The 17037-nt window shown below is 47.6% G+C and overlaps 1 protein-coding gene across 1 annotated transcript in view; it reads left to right on the forward strand.

The window, feature by feature from the left end:
• Nucleotides 1–16480, forward strand: part of NDFIP1 (Nedd4 family interacting protein 1) — a 17014-nt gene extending 534 nt beyond the window's left edge. Inside the window, exons 2-8 of the mRNA XM_035338691.1 lie at nucleotides 7797–7884; nucleotides 9047–9177; nucleotides 10113–10200; nucleotides 10384–10508; nucleotides 12408–12474; nucleotides 13066–13171; nucleotides 15512–16480. Of these exons, the coding sequence (XP_035194582.1) occupies nucleotides 7797–7884; nucleotides 9047–9177; nucleotides 10113–10200; nucleotides 10384–10508; nucleotides 12408–12474; nucleotides 13066–13169 (603 nt within the window). The 3' untranslated portion in view covers nucleotides 13170–13171; nucleotides 15512–16480. The remainder of the gene's footprint in view (nucleotides 1–7796; nucleotides 7885–9046; nucleotides 9178–10112; nucleotides 10201–10383; nucleotides 10509–12407; nucleotides 12475–13065; nucleotides 13172–15511) is intronic.
• Nucleotides 16481–17037: the final 557 nt, after the last annotated feature.

Raw genomic sequence — 17037 nt, forward strand, 5'->3', positions numbered from 1 at the left:
GGGGCGGGCCCGCAGCCTCCGGTGGCGGCGCCTCGGGCGGAGGCCGCGGGCAGCGGGGTGCGGGCGGAGCCTGCCCCGGGCTCGGCGCGGCGGAGGGGCCCGGCCCGGAGCCCCCGGCAGTGACCTTGGGTGCCGGCCCTGCCGCCCTCCCGCGCGGCCGCCGGGTGTCGGTTTGAGGCCAGCCAGCCGCCCGCGGGCCCTGCCCAGAGCCGGCTCGTTCCGCATCGCCCGGGAATTGGCGTTAATTTTATTTCGTCTTTTACGTGCGGTGCTCCGTGGCTGGGGCTGGAAGCCCTCTAGGCCAGAAACCGGGCTTAAAGGCTCCCCGGTAGGAGGATTCGGGTTCGTTTTTCCTTGCCCGGCTCCCCAGGGAGGGGAACGCTGTCGGGAGCGCCGGCCGCAGGAGGGGAGCGGGCTGGGAGCCCCGTGGGGTGCCCCGACTCCTGCACACACACCCCGACAGCAGAAGCGGAGGCCTCGTTACTTAAAGCAAGGGGGGAAACTCCTCCAAACGGGAAACAACCGCCCTGTGTTCCATGGGTGTTGTTAGGCGATGTCACTGGATCGCGACTTTGTGTTGGTGTTGTGATAGCTGCTGGGCTCCTGAGAACACCAGGTGCCACTTCCCCTTAGGACAGAGCATTAATCTCATCCCCGTGACTACATGCCACTGTTTTTACATGTAGATACGTGTAAGTTAAGTAAAACTTGCATGCCCCCGCCCCAAAGCACGGCTGTCTTTACTTACAGAGACAAATCTTGTTGTTCTCAGCCACGTTAGGTACAAATAACCAGGTCTCCTTACTAATTGCCTCCCAGAGTCCTGCAATTGCTGCTGACCCTGACAAACCTCTTCATAAACGTCTTTTACAAAGGGATCTAGCTTCGTGTCCTGTCATCCTGAGCCTGTGGAGATAGGTGACAAAAATGCTGGAGGACTCTGCTGCCGCCTTCTTGAGTGGCTCTCCCGACCTGACCGATAAGAACCCTGCTGGTTTCCTTAAAGAGAAATGTGAAAAGCTGTCCTTTCGCCAGCTCCTGCTCACACATCAGGCAGACACATAACAGACACTGTTATTACTGCAGAGCATAACTCTGCGTGGTACAGCAGAGATTAGAAAGGCAGTCTGTGCCCCTGAGGATTTGTACTGCTAAAGACAAGCTCCGAGGAGAAGACGGGTGTAATTGAGTGCGGAATGAGAAAGCGACGTAGAAAAGTATTTATTTCTATTTAGAAGATGCTTTTTTCCCCTTGCCCCGTTCCAGAACAGGGAATCCATATTGCTGTAAAGCGTGTTACTGGCTGCTCGTGTGTGTGTTGCTCCTAAAACCCCTGCGTGCTGTGAAGCTAGAGATGTAGAGTTGGTATTTACATGGAGAGGAGATGAGAGGGTGGCAGGATCTCTCCCAGCATTGTCAGATTTTTCATACATTGAAGTTCATTGTGTGTAAATGTCGTCTGTGCCAATGAAGAAAGGCTTGTAGCGAAATGATCGCCGTGAGGCTAAATACAGGATCCAGCAGATGTAGGCAGCGCGTAGACACTCAGGACGAGCTCCTTTAAGTTACTGGGTCATGAGGCAGTGGAGGAGGACTGAACGTTGGAAATCTGGAGAACTTTCATTCTGGGGAGAGGTGTGGCGCATTAGTGGTGTTAGGCGCGCACTTAGGCAGTTACATGAACGTGATGCGCTGGCCGTGCATGGCAGAGCTGTTTGACACCTGCCCCGTGGGTGCTAGTTGCGTATCGACGCCTAGGAGCAGCGCTGAGGAGTCGTGGGCACTGAACATACAAAATATTTTCAGAATTGCCCGTGTCTGCGTTCAAAAAAATAAAAATAAAGGTGACAGGATAACCTGAGGACAACAGAAATGAGTAATCGAACTCCAAGCCCGTGTTTCTTCCTGCACCCTGCTCCTCAGCCTTGCAGACCCGTGCAGGCGGGAGGGCCGTGCATCCCCCAGCACCTCCCTCAGTGCAAGCTGTTCACCTGTGGCTGTTCACTGAGACGTGCAGCGGTAAAGGGGTGCTTACGGCACGTCGTTGATTTTCCAAAGCCATTTTTCCAAATTCTTTAGCCCTTGTGCTCTATTCCGGCCTTAGGTAATCTAGTAAGAAACAGCCCGTGTTCGTGCCTTGGACGGTGTGGCACTGATGTAACACGCTGGGGAAGCGCAGGACAAAGGTAAGACAAAACCCTGGAGGAAGGCTCGGCCCCTTTGTGCCGGGGAGCGCGGGCTGGCGCCGTGCGGCCGGGCAGGGTGCCCACGGGTGTCAGCTCCTCCGGCAACGCAGGGCTCTGCTCCCCGGGGCTCTGCTCCCCAGGGACGGGAGGTGCTCGGGAGGAAGGGAGGCAGCGGCACGCGGTGCTGCGGTCACTGCGGGCAGTGCTGGCTTAAAGCCTTCTGAGCACATCCCTTGATAGTGAGTTCAGCAACAAAACTCTATTTTGTTTTTAGGATCGAAAGGAGCCTCCGTTCTGGAAGGAATCCTTAGGCTTTTATTAGGTTTATGTACGCTCTATGTTAACGGCTTTTTACTTGAGGCATTTGGGAATGTATGCGATGCATATGAGTAATGCAAACCCACCTAGGATATGGTGGGTGTGTTAAATAATAAAGACACGTTCCTTTTTTACACGGTATTTTTTTCCGGTTCCACTTGTTGAAGGCTAAAACGGGCTGTGAATCATTTTGTAACGTGAGGTGGCTATGGAAAAACATAAGGAAGAAAGATTTTTCCATTTGTTTGGATTTCTTTCAGCGAAACCGTAAAAGGAATGTACTGCTGAAGATACGTGAGCGCATCCTAAATCCGCGGAGGGCCGCGGTGCTGACTGCCTGGGGAGGCTGGCACGAAGCAGGAGGGGAGGTGGCAGTTGCCCCCCTGTGCTTACCTGGAGCTTGTATTTGATGATTCCGTTGAGGAGGGCGTGCCGATCAGAACTGAAGGCTGAGAGCCGGTGCTTTGTGTGGAGCTGCGCCGCTCCGTGCGGCACAGAGCTCGTCCCAGCTGCTGGCGTCTCGGTAGGCGCACGCTGGTTGGCCTAGAACACCAGCGTCTGCTCGCAGCGGGACCTGCCAGCTCCGCTTGGAAGGTTTCAGTGGCTCGGTGTAAGCAGGTAACTGCAGAATTAAAATACAGTCGCTCCCTAAAGCTCAAAGGGAACCATCGGTGGTACCACCACACCGCCTGTCTACCAGCAGAAGGTAGCCTCGCAGGCAAACGTCTGAGCTCTCGGTGTTATTTCAGGTGTCGGGGTTGTGTTGGACTCTCAGCTGCGCCGCTTTGGTGACTGTTGCCTTGTCCCTGAAATTCCGCGGGGCTCAGCAGCCCCATCTGGGAGGCAGATGTGGGAGCAGTCCCGTGGGCCCCCAGGTTGTCCCGTGGCTCGCAGGAGATGTGCCACCTCCTTCTGGGGGGCTGGCAGCGCCTTCTGAAAGTGGCCGTGCTGAAAGCAAGTTCCGAAAGCACTTCTGTGTGTGTGAGCTCTGGTCCTTTGCCATTGGGTGTAAGGAGAAAAAAACCATTAAAATATGTCCATTTGTTTTGTCTCTTCCTGTGAAATGCCCAAATTCGATAGGTGGTGGAACAAGAGGGTTTTTAAAAATTGCTTACCATTTGTTAAGCATTGTTACATGTGCTTAACGTTCTTCATATGATAATAAATTTTAAGAACTATTTTGAATTGCATGAAACATGCAGCATTCATTCTTCCTGTGGTGTGTGAGTGTCCTGGAAAACATACACATGACCCCAAATATTACAGCGAGGCCTTCTGCTTCGTTGAGCACGTGAAATTTCGTTACCGCTCTCAGAGGTGGAAACCTCCTCCTTCTGTACGGAACCTCGGACGCGGGAGCGTCAGGGCAGCCTGCAGGCGGAGGAGGTTCTGGCCCCAGTCCTTGTCTGCAGCCTGGGCAGAGCCGGGGAGGCGAGGGCACGGGGCCAGGCCCTATTCCCCTGCCACCAGGCTGCTGGGGGCATGTGCAGGGCTGGCCGGCGAGGCTTGGCTTGGCCAGCACCGCTGCTGAGCACCCAGCGAGGAGGAGGAGGAAGGGCCGAGGAGGAGGAGGAGGAAGGGCCGAGGAGGAGGAGGCAGGGCCTTCCTTCCTGCCTGCTCCCCCAGGGGTCGGCGAGGGGCAGCCGGGCGGCTGGGTGCCGTCACGGCGATGCAGTTAAATGAACTGAAAGAGCTTCGGGGAGAAAACAGGTATTGCTCACCAAGGAGAAGGCTGCCGAGGGTTGGAGCACGTGGGCTGCCTTGTCTGACACTGCTCGGTATCCCCGCCGGCTGGTACGTTAGAGGAGCCTGAAACAGCGCTGGGCAAAGTCGGGAAGCGTAAGGCAATGGGAAGAACTGTTTTCTCTTTAGGACGGGGCAGAAACTTCCTTTGTCTCCGACAGGCCAGGAGAACAACAGGAGGAGTGGGGGGTGTTGGTGCTGAGAAGGGGCCGTGCTGGGAGCAGGCTGTTCGCTTGCTAATTTGGTGATGACAGCTTTTTTTTATTGCCATAGTGTGTGTTGGTTTGCAAAGGTTATGATGCTGTTGTTCTGAGAAAAAATCAATGCTGGCACCTTTATAAAACTATTGATCCTCTCTCTGTTATTAACCTGCATAGCTGCCTGTGAAGCCTCGCAGAAACCATAGTAACACCGGGATGAGATCTGGTGGGGCTGTCTTCGTCCGAGGATCCTCAGTGGGATTTCTGAGCGGCTCTGCCTCGTGTGCCGGCACGTGAAGCACGAGCTGAAAGGCAGCAAACGTTGGCGCTGCGCTGCCGAGCAGGTCCCTTGCTGACACAGCTTGTAATGATTCTGAGTTCCTGGGAAGAGCTCCTGCCTGGAGCTTAAGGACTCGGGGCGAGGGGAAGCTTAAAAAAAGCCTGCAAAGCTGTGCCCGCAGCCCGGGGGCTACGTTTGGGAAATTTAGGACCAAGTGTATTTGTTGGAAAGGCGTTTGTTAAAAGGTTGGGTGGAAATACCTCAAAAGGTGCTCTGAGTCTTGGGCGTGGATGCAGCGTGCGTTGACATGTGATAGAGCCGCGGCTCGGGGCGGTGGTGCACAGAGGCAGTGCCTGCTCACAGCCAGCTTCTGATGGCTTCTGTCTGCTGGAAAATGCACGTCCCTGGGTCCTACCCTGTGCTGTCAGACACCTTTCTGTCGTTATAGCAATCAGGTGAAGAAGGTCAGCCTTGTGCTGCTGACTGTACGCGATGCTGTAAATACTGTCCGTTTGTGATGCAGCAAATACCGGAGGTGTGCTTTGAAAGCTAAAACCTGGTGAATCAGAGAAGGAATACCGGCCGGCCTCGGTCAAAGCCTGCCTTAATCAGATTCCCCGGGCCCTGAGGCCTTTTGGCAGCAGCCCGGGGGGGCCGTGGCTGCTCACCCAGCCGTGCAGCTTCCGAAGCGCGTGCGCCAGGTGCCTGCCCCGCTGGGATGGGAAATGGAAGGGTAGCGCAGCCAGAGCAGTGCTGGGCATGTGAGACCTGATGATTCATTCTTCCTGTCACATGAACCCGTGCTGTTTTGCTAATAAGCACTTAGTTGAATTTTAGATGCCTGGAATCATTAAAAGGGCTGGAAGGCAGTTGTGTACCTCGTCCATTAAAAGGAAACTCTGCTCTCTGGAACCGCGTACCTCACAGAGCCTCCGGCTCAGTTTTAAAAAGTAACTTCATTTTTTGTGTCGTTCCGTGAATTGTTATGGTTTGGAGCTAGCAGGAGGCTCGTCTTGCTTTCTCCTACATGATGCAATGGCAAGAAGAATATAGTAAGGATCCTAAATGTAAGAATTAATGCGGTACCAGGTGGCTGTGTCCTCTTTGTTTCATCTCCTGCAGTGCTCTCACGTCTAGCTCTTCCCTTTCCCCTTCCCTGGGGTTGTCCCTTAGGTCGGACGTGTTTTCTTCCTCTCCTACTCGTGAGCCTCAGGGTGCGATTCCTGCCGCCCCGGTGAGGAGGGCAGGGAGCACAGGGCACCCAGCGGGCAGCGTCCGTAGTGTGTCAGAGCCTCCCTCCCTCGTTAATGGGCTGGCTCTTGGAAAGGCGGCAGGGAAACGTGTTCAGGAGTATTGGATTTTCATGGACAGACCAAGAACGAGCATGGGGGAGCATTTTCTGAGAATTCCTAGAGGGAGGCTGGATCACCTGCTTGGACCTCTCGGCCCTCTGCGGGGTTGTTCCTTGTCTTGGCTGATCCCTGGGTCTGCGGGCAGAGCTGCCCGTGCCATCACGTGCTAACCCAAGTCATTTAAACGTTACCAGGCTAAACTCCTCCAGCAGCAGGTGTGCTTGAAACCTTCCCGACTTCCTTGGCGCAGGGAGCAGCGACCCAGCAGTAACGCGGGGCGGGTGGCAGCCTCCCCGCAGGAGGCGAAGGGCGAGCAGGGCCACGGTGCCTGGCCGCGGGGCGGCGAGCCCCTGCCTTGCAGCTGCTCCTTGGTGCAGGCACGTGGCCCTGCAGCCCGGGGAGGGACGCAGTTGTCCAGGCAGTGGCAGGGAAAGCCAGGCAGTGCACGCTGCTCCCTGCCAGCTTGTGAGGGCAGGAGGCCCCGCAGCTCGGGCCTGCAGTCGGTAGGATGCTGAAGTCTCACGAATTGCACATCTGGAAAAGTTTGGGCTCTGACTTTGGCTGCAGACGTGGATGAAGCGTGATCCTTTGATCGTAGGTATCAAAAGGAGAAAACCACCACGAGATGCTGCACAGTAATGTATAAAACAAGACCTTCATTTACAAGTCTGAGCTGATTTTTTCCCCCTGATACGCCGTACAAGCAAAATAAGAACCTCCAGCCCTCCTGAGCTCTGAAGGCTCGGGAAGGACTTGAATGCCAACTTAGGAAGAAGCCAAAAGCGTCTCTCCAAAGAAAAGAAAGCAGGTGTCCCAGATGGCTGCAAGCACGTTAGCATTAGCATGCAGGAGGAGTGGAGGAAGATGTTAAGACAGAAGTCGCGGGGTTGCTGTTGCTGAGGGGGGCTGCAGAAGAGGTAGCATCTCCCCGTGCAGGCAGGTGGTTCAGTCCCAGCGTGATTGTTGGAGGTGAGCTGTCTTTCTGCGTAATTTCTTTGTCGATGAGATGATGAGAAACGGGAAGAGCAAAAAAAAATATTAGGTGGCAGCTGACTTGTAAGTTGTGTTCTGGTGCAGTCTGCTTTGAGCCCATCTGGTTTGCTGGTAGCGTCTGTGATCAAAGCCCGAGCCTGCATACCTTCTTCGTGCGGGTGGCGCTGCGCGGTTGGTAAGCTGCACGGCTATTTATACAGAGCCTGTGGGAAGCACAGTGCACAAAATAAACTGTCTTCTCTTCACTCATACAGTGCGAAAGGGTGAGGGGAAATGGCAGCAAGAATCAAGCTTACATGTACCGTTATATAGCCACTAAAAAAAACCCAAACCTTCCCTAGCAAAGCCCCGGCAGCGCTGGAGACTCCTGTTGGGTATCTCCTGCTGTGTCCTCAGCCAGGACAGATGCCTCAGCTGGGCGAGCTGAGGGATCTTGGGAAGTGCCAGGGAGATGGGGAGATAGCAGAAAGGTGTGTGCTGTGCTGTGTTGTCCAGCCACAGAGCCCAGGTGTGCGAGGATGTGACTTGAAAGCCCACTAAGGCTGAGAGGCCATGCTGATAATTTCGAGCGGGAGTGCTTTGGAGGAAGCCAGCAGCTGCTCGAATGCCCCGCGCCATAGAGCAGGCTTGGTCCAGAGGGTCTGCTTGTGCCATTAAAACCAGAGGGATGCTTCCACGCACCTGGGGACACGTGGTTAACTTCTCTTGTGTGTGTTCTCTTCAGCTGCAGAACGAAGAGGAGCCAGGCGAGACCGCACCGGTGGTGAATGATGCCCCTCCGCCTTACAGCAGCATTTCTGCGGAGAACACAGGTAAACGTGCGAGAGGAAACACCTAGGATTGCTCTGGTGTTCGTTCTTAACTCCTGAACTGTTCTCCTTAGTGCCAGACGGCACTGCGGCATCCTTACTGAGGAGGCAGCAAGGGGTCAGGATTGATCCAGGGACACTGCTGCTACTTGTGGTTTAGGAGATGCATTTTGGCTGCGGTCATCTGAAGTCTTCCATCAAGTGGAGTTCAAGTTACATTTCGCAGCGTTCTTAGTAGATGGAAGACAGTTAAAAATCAAAGTGCTGTGGGCGTTTGTGGTTCTCCTCTCATTTGGCATTTGAATGATACTGTGCTCCTTCCAAAAATGACTTGCTGCTTAAAAGGGATTAAAGAATTCATGATTTCTGCAGTTTTCAATAGCTAAGGGCTTGGTCATAAGGGTTATGCTCCTGATTCACCGTGCTGTCATATAACTCACTACTAGCTTGGAACAAAACAGCTTTTTTGTGTGCTGGTTGTGTGTCAGTGTTTTGGCTTAGGTAAACCTTACCATTTTTTTCTCCAGAGCTTCCACAGTCAACTTTTAAAGATTTATGAATCAAATGCAACCTGCCGTCAGTCTCTCAGGCAGGCAGCTGGCTTTGGACAGAAGGTGGAATACTGTGCTTCTCGAGCTAGCTGAGTATCCTGCCTCAGCACGTAGCTGTAGCGATGTCCTCGGTAGTGCCCATTCCTTAGGGTGTCTGAGGCTGTGGGTCAGAAATGCTGTTTGATGTTTTCCCATCCCTTCCCCCTCCATCAGAAAACAATTTGGAATTGTTTCCTGGAAAAACTGGTCGCTAGTGGCCTGAGGCTTGGAGCGATTCTTCTTTGACTGACTCCAACCATTTGGGATTCAAAAATGTGACTACTTTTGTTTTATTGAAGGAAAGGCACAGCATGTGTTACTGTTTTAAAAATGAGTAGAGCCAGGCATGCTAAATAGTGCCCTGTATATTACTTCGTATTAGGCAGCGTGCTCTCTTGTTTTTTGCTTCTTGCTTTGGGGCAGCAAGAGGCTAGAACGATGGGTAGGAGACAGGAGGAGGCCGTAACAGGATCAGGTAGTGGGGGCTTTTGAAGTCTTCTGCAATCTTTCTCATTCCCAGCATGGTGTTATTAAGGAGCAGACTAGTTACCTTCTGTATAACTTTCTCATTGCAGCTTATTTTGACTACAAGGATGAGTCAGGATTTCCTAAGCCTCCATCTTACAACGTGGCCACAACACTGCCTAGTTATGACGAGGCAGAGAGAACCAAGGCTGAAGCCACAATTCCCTTGGTTCCTGGAAGAGTGAGTACACTTGGCTGGCCGTGTGTCCTTCACATTTCTCGTGTAGAATTTCTGGTTTATCAAGTGTCATTTCTGCTTATCAAGTGTCCCGACTTACTTAGCTAAGGGCAGTGATATTACATGCTCCCAAGAGTTCTGAGGTGTGTTTTTTGTTGGTGGTGCTCTTTTTTTATTTTGTTTTTTAATTTTCCTCTAGGCAGCTCTGATGATGTAAGATAGCTCAGTAACGCCACTATTTGCTCTCCAGATCAGTTTGGCAGGCTGGCAGAGGCAGTGTCCTATAGCTCTGTGCACTGTGTCAGTGTTATTTTTTTGCTTTGTTTTAAGATTTAGGATTAAGTTTTCAGCTATCTAACGTACCTACTCTTGGTAGTCCTGCTGCTTACTTAGTTGACATTCCCTGGGGTCAGTCTAGCTGATAGAATGATAAAACCATTCCCTCTGTTGCAGTATTTTAAAAAGTTTTTAAATACCTTTTTTTTTTCAACACTGCATCTTGTTCAGTGTGTTCCCCCACCCCTGACAGCATTACATTTCTGCTGCTCCTTCTTTATAGAAGCCAAATTCCTGGTTGAGATGAAAAGTTTAATTTTTCTGTTTGAGCAGGGGCGTTCTTTATAGTGAGAATAACAACACTCACAGTCTTGACTGTCTTCAAATAAATAAATAAATAAAAACAATGCCAATGACGTGGTATATCATGCCTGCATCCCATCCTTGGGATTTTTTCCTGCTTGTAGCCTTTTGATATTTAGTCATATACTCCCCCGAGGGGGCTTTCCTTAGACGTGAAGTAAGCATTTTGTATCCCTCCGGTGTACGTTGCTTTTGGAGGGCTGTGCAGTTTGCTGTCTTGAAGAAGCAGATGCAGATGAGGGGCTGCTCTATGGATTGAACTGACTTAAATCCACCCGTTCTTTTCTCCTGATTTGCAGGAGGATGACTTTGTGACACGGGATGACTTTGACGATACTGACCAGCTGAGGATAGGAAATGATGGCATTTTCATGCTAACTTTCTTCAGTAAGTACATGGTGAAACTTCATTTTTTTCCCCAGACTGTTTCAGAACCCAAAATAGTTATTTTCACACTTAGGTTTATGTAGCACTACGAAAAACCTGTGTGCGCCAATTTTAAGGGTTTATTTTTTTTTCCCTCGGTACATAGAGAGGGCTTGATCATCTGCTTTTCTCTTGCTTTCTCAGTGGCATTCCTCTTCAACTGGATTGGATTTTTCCTCTCTTTCTGTCTGACTACTTCAGCTGCAGGAAGATACGGGGCCATTTCTGGGTTTGGTCTGTCTCTTATCAAGTGGATCCTTATTGTCAGGGTAAGTTGTGTAGTGCAGAAACATGTACTGGTACCTGGGACTCCTTCTTCCTCTTTTTTCCCCCCAACTCATTTTTATGTCACCTACACTGAATTTATTTGTAGTAAATTTAGCTTTTTATGCTGAAATGGATTTTGAGCCCCTCACTCGACGAGGACAGAGCTTTTTTGTCGTTCTGTCCTGTTGATGCAGTTACATGCTGGGACCGTTATTGTAATAACGGAGAATAAAGATTGCACACCCACGGATGTCTCCCTCTGGCAGAGCCACCGTATTGGATCAAAATGTGGCAGTGCATTGAGCAGTAACAACGATCTGATCTTCATAAAACATTTATCCAGATGAAGCAAGCCCTGCAGTCAGCATAGTGATGTTCCTCTCCAGGATGATGTTCTTTAGGTGCTGCTTTGAAAAATTGATGTTCTCTAAAATGTGGGTTTGGTGTGAGCACGACCGACGAGAAAAGGGAAATAGGGACTTGAAAATTAGGCAGCGTGAGGTTTGTTTAGTTTAGTTTTGTTTTTTTTTTTTTTTTGCTGAAGGAAGAGGCAGTGACCACGTAGTCACATGCATGAGAGAAGCTCACTGATGCCCTCTGGTGAGTTGTGCATGTGAGACAAGCAGCAGGTGGTCAGAAGTGTGCTTTTCCATTTTAATTCATTTTCCATAGTAACAGGGTGCATATCCAGGTTGCTAAAAGATCCTCTCTGCTCCCCTCCTCTGGATCACACAGGGAAAGACAGGATGTGACTGATCAGCACTGGTTTGCATTTTAGGAGCCCAGATTCAAAGAAAAGGTCCTGCTGGGCACAGACCTCTGCCTCCAGAAGCAAGGAAGCCTGGTGTAAAATTTTTAAAACTTGGAGGCGGGGAGAAAGTGAAACCTTTCTGAGGAAAAAAAAGGATAAAATATATACATGTACTGATGCTGTAAGAAATGGGAAAAAATAGTCAAAATATTATTTTGGAAGGGTTATGAGAAAATATTTCTATAAGAAAAGATTTATTCAGAGCCATGGAAAGATGGTGGCTGTGAGGCGTGTGGATATCCCCGGCTGTCCCCAGCTGAAATTTTTAATTGCAAGGAAAAAAAAAAAAAAAACTCAGCTGAGCCTAAATAGAAACAGACAGCATTAGTGTTAGCATGGTCACTTCATACCTAGTACCTTTAGGCCAGGAGCTGGATTTGTAAGTACAGTATATCTTCATTTTTTCTGTAGAAACTTAAGATTTTGGGGGACATTCTGTAACAGTGCTATAAAAACTATTTGCTGGATTAAGAGGTATGACAGAGACCAGTGGCTTTAACTGCAGGTTTGATTTGAACTTTGGTATCAAGCTTGCCATTTGTTAGAATTTTAAATTAGAATAGAAAGAAAGCAAAATTATTGCATTTACCATTGGCGTAGAAGTGCTCTACTAGTGTTGGTGCCTTTCATTCACCCGGCAGCAATTCTCCCAATAGAAAATGCTGTCAAAGTGTTCCACAGGTGTGGGGTTTCTTTTTTGACTGTACTTCTGTTAGCTATACTGTCTAACTTAACAGTAATTACATGATGCACTGCTGCAAACCTGGCCTCTCCCCTTTCAGGAACTCTGAACATGGTTTATCAGCATCAAAGACGTGGGGGTGAATTGGAGTATTTACTCGTGTATTTCTGCTCCACTGACTGTGAGAGTTTCTGGCTGAGTATTGGATCTGTTCCATTCCCCTTGGTTACACTTGGTCAGAGGTGCAGAAAAAAGTTCATGGAGGTAGTTCATCCCTCCAGTCTGTGTAGTTAATAAGATGCAGGGTTCTGTAAACTCTCTTGTGTGCAGAGGGCTTGGGAATAGATTTGGGTTCAGTCACTATCACGTGCTTTATCTTGTATCTTTTTGTGTTTGTTTCTTTTTCAGTTCTCCACCTATTTTCCCGGTTACTTTGATGGTCAGTATTGGCTCTGGTGGGTGTTCCTTGTACTAGGTAAGTGATTTGTTCTGGGGGAAAGAGGAAACGTATGCTTAGAACTCTGTAAAGTGCAGTAAGGGCTTTTGTAAGCGCAGCTTTACTGTGCTAAAATATGTACACATAGATATAAAACTGGAATGTAACCCTCCAACTCTTCCCGAGCGCATTCTCTGTTTTGAAGATACGCATGAGCCATGGCCTTCTGTCATCGTTCTTGGTATTAGTGTCGCATTTATCATCTGGAAGGGAAAAAAAGAAAAGAACAACACTTGTCTTCAGAGTAACTGATGTTGTCTGTTCTTGTGTTTTAAATGGAAGAGTGAGTTGTGGTCCTGTGAACTGTTCCCCCCCCCGCCCCCCCTTTAGAAGTGGCTTCATTTGGAGTCAAAAGTTTTGTGATTGGCTAAGGAAAGTTTGTTTTTGAGGTCGGATGAAATTGAATGATCAGGTGTCATAGATACAAGAAAAGTTCATGTATTTGATCAGCAATTATGCATCCCAGCAACTTCGGTCCCTCTGTGCTAGTAACAGGGAGTTGAACTGCTCCTTCTCTAATTGCAGAAGCAAAATCTGCCTTAACCAGACAAGTGTGTTTCTCTCATCTAGGTTTTCTGCTGTTTCTCAGAGGATTTATTAATTATGCAAAGGTTAGGAAGATGCCAGATACTTTTTCCACTCTCCCCAGAACCAGAGTTCTCTTTATTTACTAGAGGTAAGCTTTCTGCTTTCGTGGATTTGCTCTGTTTTGTTTTAGATTTTATGTAGTGACTAGACTTTTCTTTGCGTCAATATTTTTAGAACACAAGACAGCAGAAAACAATTGTTTCTTGGTGTCACATACGCAGCTCCTGTTTCTACAGATGGGCAGAGTCCAGACTGACTTGGTGGGGAGCAGAGGAATACTTGACATTTCTTCCTGAATTTTCCCTTTGAAGAATTTTAAATTCATTAGATTCCATGACTTGAATTGGACAAACAAAATCTCTGCCCCTTGGTGTTGCACTGTGTTTGACAGGTGTGTCTTTCAGGATAGATAATACGCCTGAAACACGTGGTATGTCCTGAACATGAATAAAGGTCACCAAATCTGTTTGGAAGACTGGGCCAGTGTATCTGGCTTATGTCCCAGAAAGAACAATTTGTCTGAATTTAGTGTGCTCTTTGAATTTTTTGCCAAGTTCCTGAAGAAACTCAACTCCTGCACGCCATTTCTCATTGCAGACCTCTCCTGCATACCTGAACATGCTGTTCTACCTGAACGTTTTGCAAAAGCCGTAATGCCTAGAAGTCTTCTTCTTTAAGGCTGATCCTTTACGTTGCTACCTTCCTAATGGGACTTTAAAGAAGGAGATTTAAGTAGTTGAATCCTTCCAGCATAATTTCCTGCTTACAGCAGATAATGGCCTTGCATTAACTGTCCCTCCCCGAGGGGAAGGAAATCCTGTAATAGTTTGCTTCCCAGATGGCGAGTGCAACATGATGCTCCCTTTAGAAAATTCATAATAACACTAGATTTCCCCAAGACAGGGTTCAAGCAGTTGCAGCTGGGACAGTGGTATAAAGAAACCAAACAAACCCCGGCTTAAAACTGAGGTCATTACATTGTTCAGAATTTAAAACCAAAACTTAATTTTCCAAATGCATTTTCCTTTTATTAGAAACTGCGAGTTGCTTAAGATTCTGCTTCGTGTCTGTTCTGCAATGGGAGCATACTGCACAAAACAAGAATTGTGCCTTGTTTTCCAGCTCGGGTTGTCCAGTGGTGATAGCACGTAAAAGCAGTTCTTCAGTCAGTTTGTTGAGGTGTTTCTATTCCATTTAATACCGATACTGGTTTATGGTGGACTTTTCTGTTGACCTCCTCCAGGATTTGTAATATACTCTGAAATTCCTGCTGAGTCACCAGAAGGATTACTTCCCTCAGGTGTATGGTCGCATAGTGAGAGCATTCAAGCATCAGCTGTGTCGTCTGTAGTTTATTTGCACTGAACAATTTTTTTATATTTTGCTTCTTTACTGAAACTTATTTTTTCATTTATTGTGGGAACTGTGTGGTTTCTTGTGGCACAGGCCTTTCCTGTATTTGCAATTTGCAATTGTAATTCTAGAGACCTTGCTTAACTCCCTGCTTGTAAGGATGGAGGTGTAGTTTTTTTTAAAAATCTTTGTTTATTTTTTGGACACTTGGGAGCTTTCAAAAAGCACTCTTTTAGATGCCGTGAGATAAAATGTCCAGAATCACTTCTAAAATCTACAACCTTGACATTTTTATTGGAAATAAATCTTTAATACTGAAATCTTAGAAGGGAAACCACAGAAGACTTGGATTTCCACTATATTATTGTTCTTAAGATTACATATCTGCTGCAGGACATAATGAAGAGGGCACAGTGAATGGTCATTATCATTCTGGAGGGGCTAATTTTTAGAGTATAAGAAGGAAAAGAGGAGAGGAATGATTTGTGCAAATAAAAAAAATAATAACTGGTGAAAACGAATCTAGCTGAAAGCCTGGTGTTTACTGTTTGATGTGTGTATGAGTAATGGGCATCATTCTTGACAGAATCTCAGCAGAATCCACCAGCTGCGTGCCGAGTGCAGGTGTTCTGTGTTGGATCTCAGGTCTGAATGGTTCTACCCGGCATGACTGGAACAGGCCATTTGTGAGAGCTGGTGCCCCTCAGACTGAAACGTTTGATATAGAGATACAGAAGGCATAATGGTGTGTGTGGATGCAGCAAATAAAACGGAGTGCAATTTTGTTCTCCTAGTGCAAACACAGTGTAACTTCATAAACGGATGTGTTCTTATGCCTGAGTTTCTAAGAGCGTTGCCTGTTTCAGTGTCTGTTTTTAACTCTTCAGGAATTTTAACTCTTCAGAAGTGTAACATACACACAAAAACTCTGCACATTTCATTAGAGTCGTGTCACTGTGTACTGAGATACTTCATAAGCCTTTAGACATCCTGCACTCTTTGTGAACTGCATCCTTCTGTTATCCAAAATAGCAATCTAACTATAGTTTCAATATTCAATATCCTTCTCCAACAGATGTTTTCTGGCAAATGTCTTCCTGCGTTAGAGAATTCTCCCTCAAGAAGTAATAGGACACCTGCAGGAAGTGAATCGAGACCCTGAAACAGAAGAAAAAATAATCACCTGCTTTAAAATAAATAAATAAAAGTACTGTTGAAAAAAGGAGAAGCATTTCTTTCTATTTGTTTCTAGGTGTAAAATTTTAATAATTAACGCAGAATTCTGTAATCATTAAATCATTAGTGGCTAATGTTTGCAAAAGCTCTCGCAATCGAGTCTGTGACGTGCTAATAAAGCCTGATGTAGTCTCCGTAGTGCTTTGGGTAGCATGAGCTATGCCCCGCAGCCAGCAGGGGACGGGCTTGCTTTGTTTCCCCCTGCATCCTGGGAGCAGGTTTGGACGCTGGTCCTTCGTGTACGGTGTGCATCGTGCCGACTGCCCGAAGGGAAGAGCTCAGAGTGTCAGTGCAGGCATTGCTGTGGTTACAAACCTTGCTGCTGCTTAGCCCTCCACCACCTGTGCTATGTCTGGAAGGAAAAATGGGTCTGTGCAGTACAGATTCTCAAGGTGTAATTGGGAGAGTAGTATTTTGGAGGTGGCACAAGTATTAATTTTTAACAGTCTATATCCTCAATGTTGTAGTATACTTTTCTTTCATACTACCTACTTTTTGGACTATATAGAGATTTTCACAGTACACCTTGGTAGTGTAAAGATAAAAGGTCACATTGCAACTTTGTATAAAAAATGATCTTGCAAAACGAAGGGCCTTTTTTTCTTTGGCTTGGGACTTTTGAGACAATTCCTAACATACCTGTAATTCTTGCTTTTATAATTTGTGTTAGCAGAGACTATGATGCATTATAAATGTAGATTTAATGTCCACTTTTGTGCTTTCTGCCAAGTGGTAATTCACTTTGGAGTTTTACTATGTTAAAACTGTAAATATAGCAGAACATTAATAAATGTCACTTACGTAGCAATTTTTGCTGTAGATCAGTGTTTAATTTAGTTTCTATGCTTTACTGCACCTGGTTAATGATTACAAATGCAGATTTTCTTCAGGAATTCCATCACTTCTGCTCAGAAGGTGTGACACAATCGGACTGCTTTCTCCATGTCAAGGTATCCTCCTTCCTTTTCGTAGCCAGGTCTTCACATCCTGAGAAGAGTTCTCAATTTCACCCTGTTCCGCTGGCAGTTGAAGAAACAGCAATTCCATAAATTTTTGGGGGCGTGTTGAGTTTTTCTCGGTCTCGCATACATAAACTATCTGCTTCGTGAAATGGTTTATTCATAGTTTTGATTCAGGGCCGAACTTCACAAATGTACAATCTCGACAAACAAGCAGTCAGTCGGACAGAGACAGATGGGGGTTACACGGTGACTTCCTTTTTAAACAAGAATAAGCGCACACAGAATTATTAAGTTTATCCTGCGAGGCAAAATCTGGAGCACTAGGGAACTCTGAATCATATTTGCCCAAACTTGGTAGATCGGCCTTGTGTTTACTCTCTTGGCATTTGGGCCTTATTTGGAC

Source organism: Oxyura jamaicensis, chromosome 13 (genome assembly GCF_011077185.1).
Source record: "Oxyura jamaicensis isolate SHBP4307 breed ruddy duck chromosome 13, BPBGC_Ojam_1.0, whole genome shotgun sequence".
Classification (NCBI taxonomy): domain Eukaryota; kingdom Metazoa; phylum Chordata; class Aves; order Anseriformes; family Anatidae; genus Oxyura; species Oxyura jamaicensis.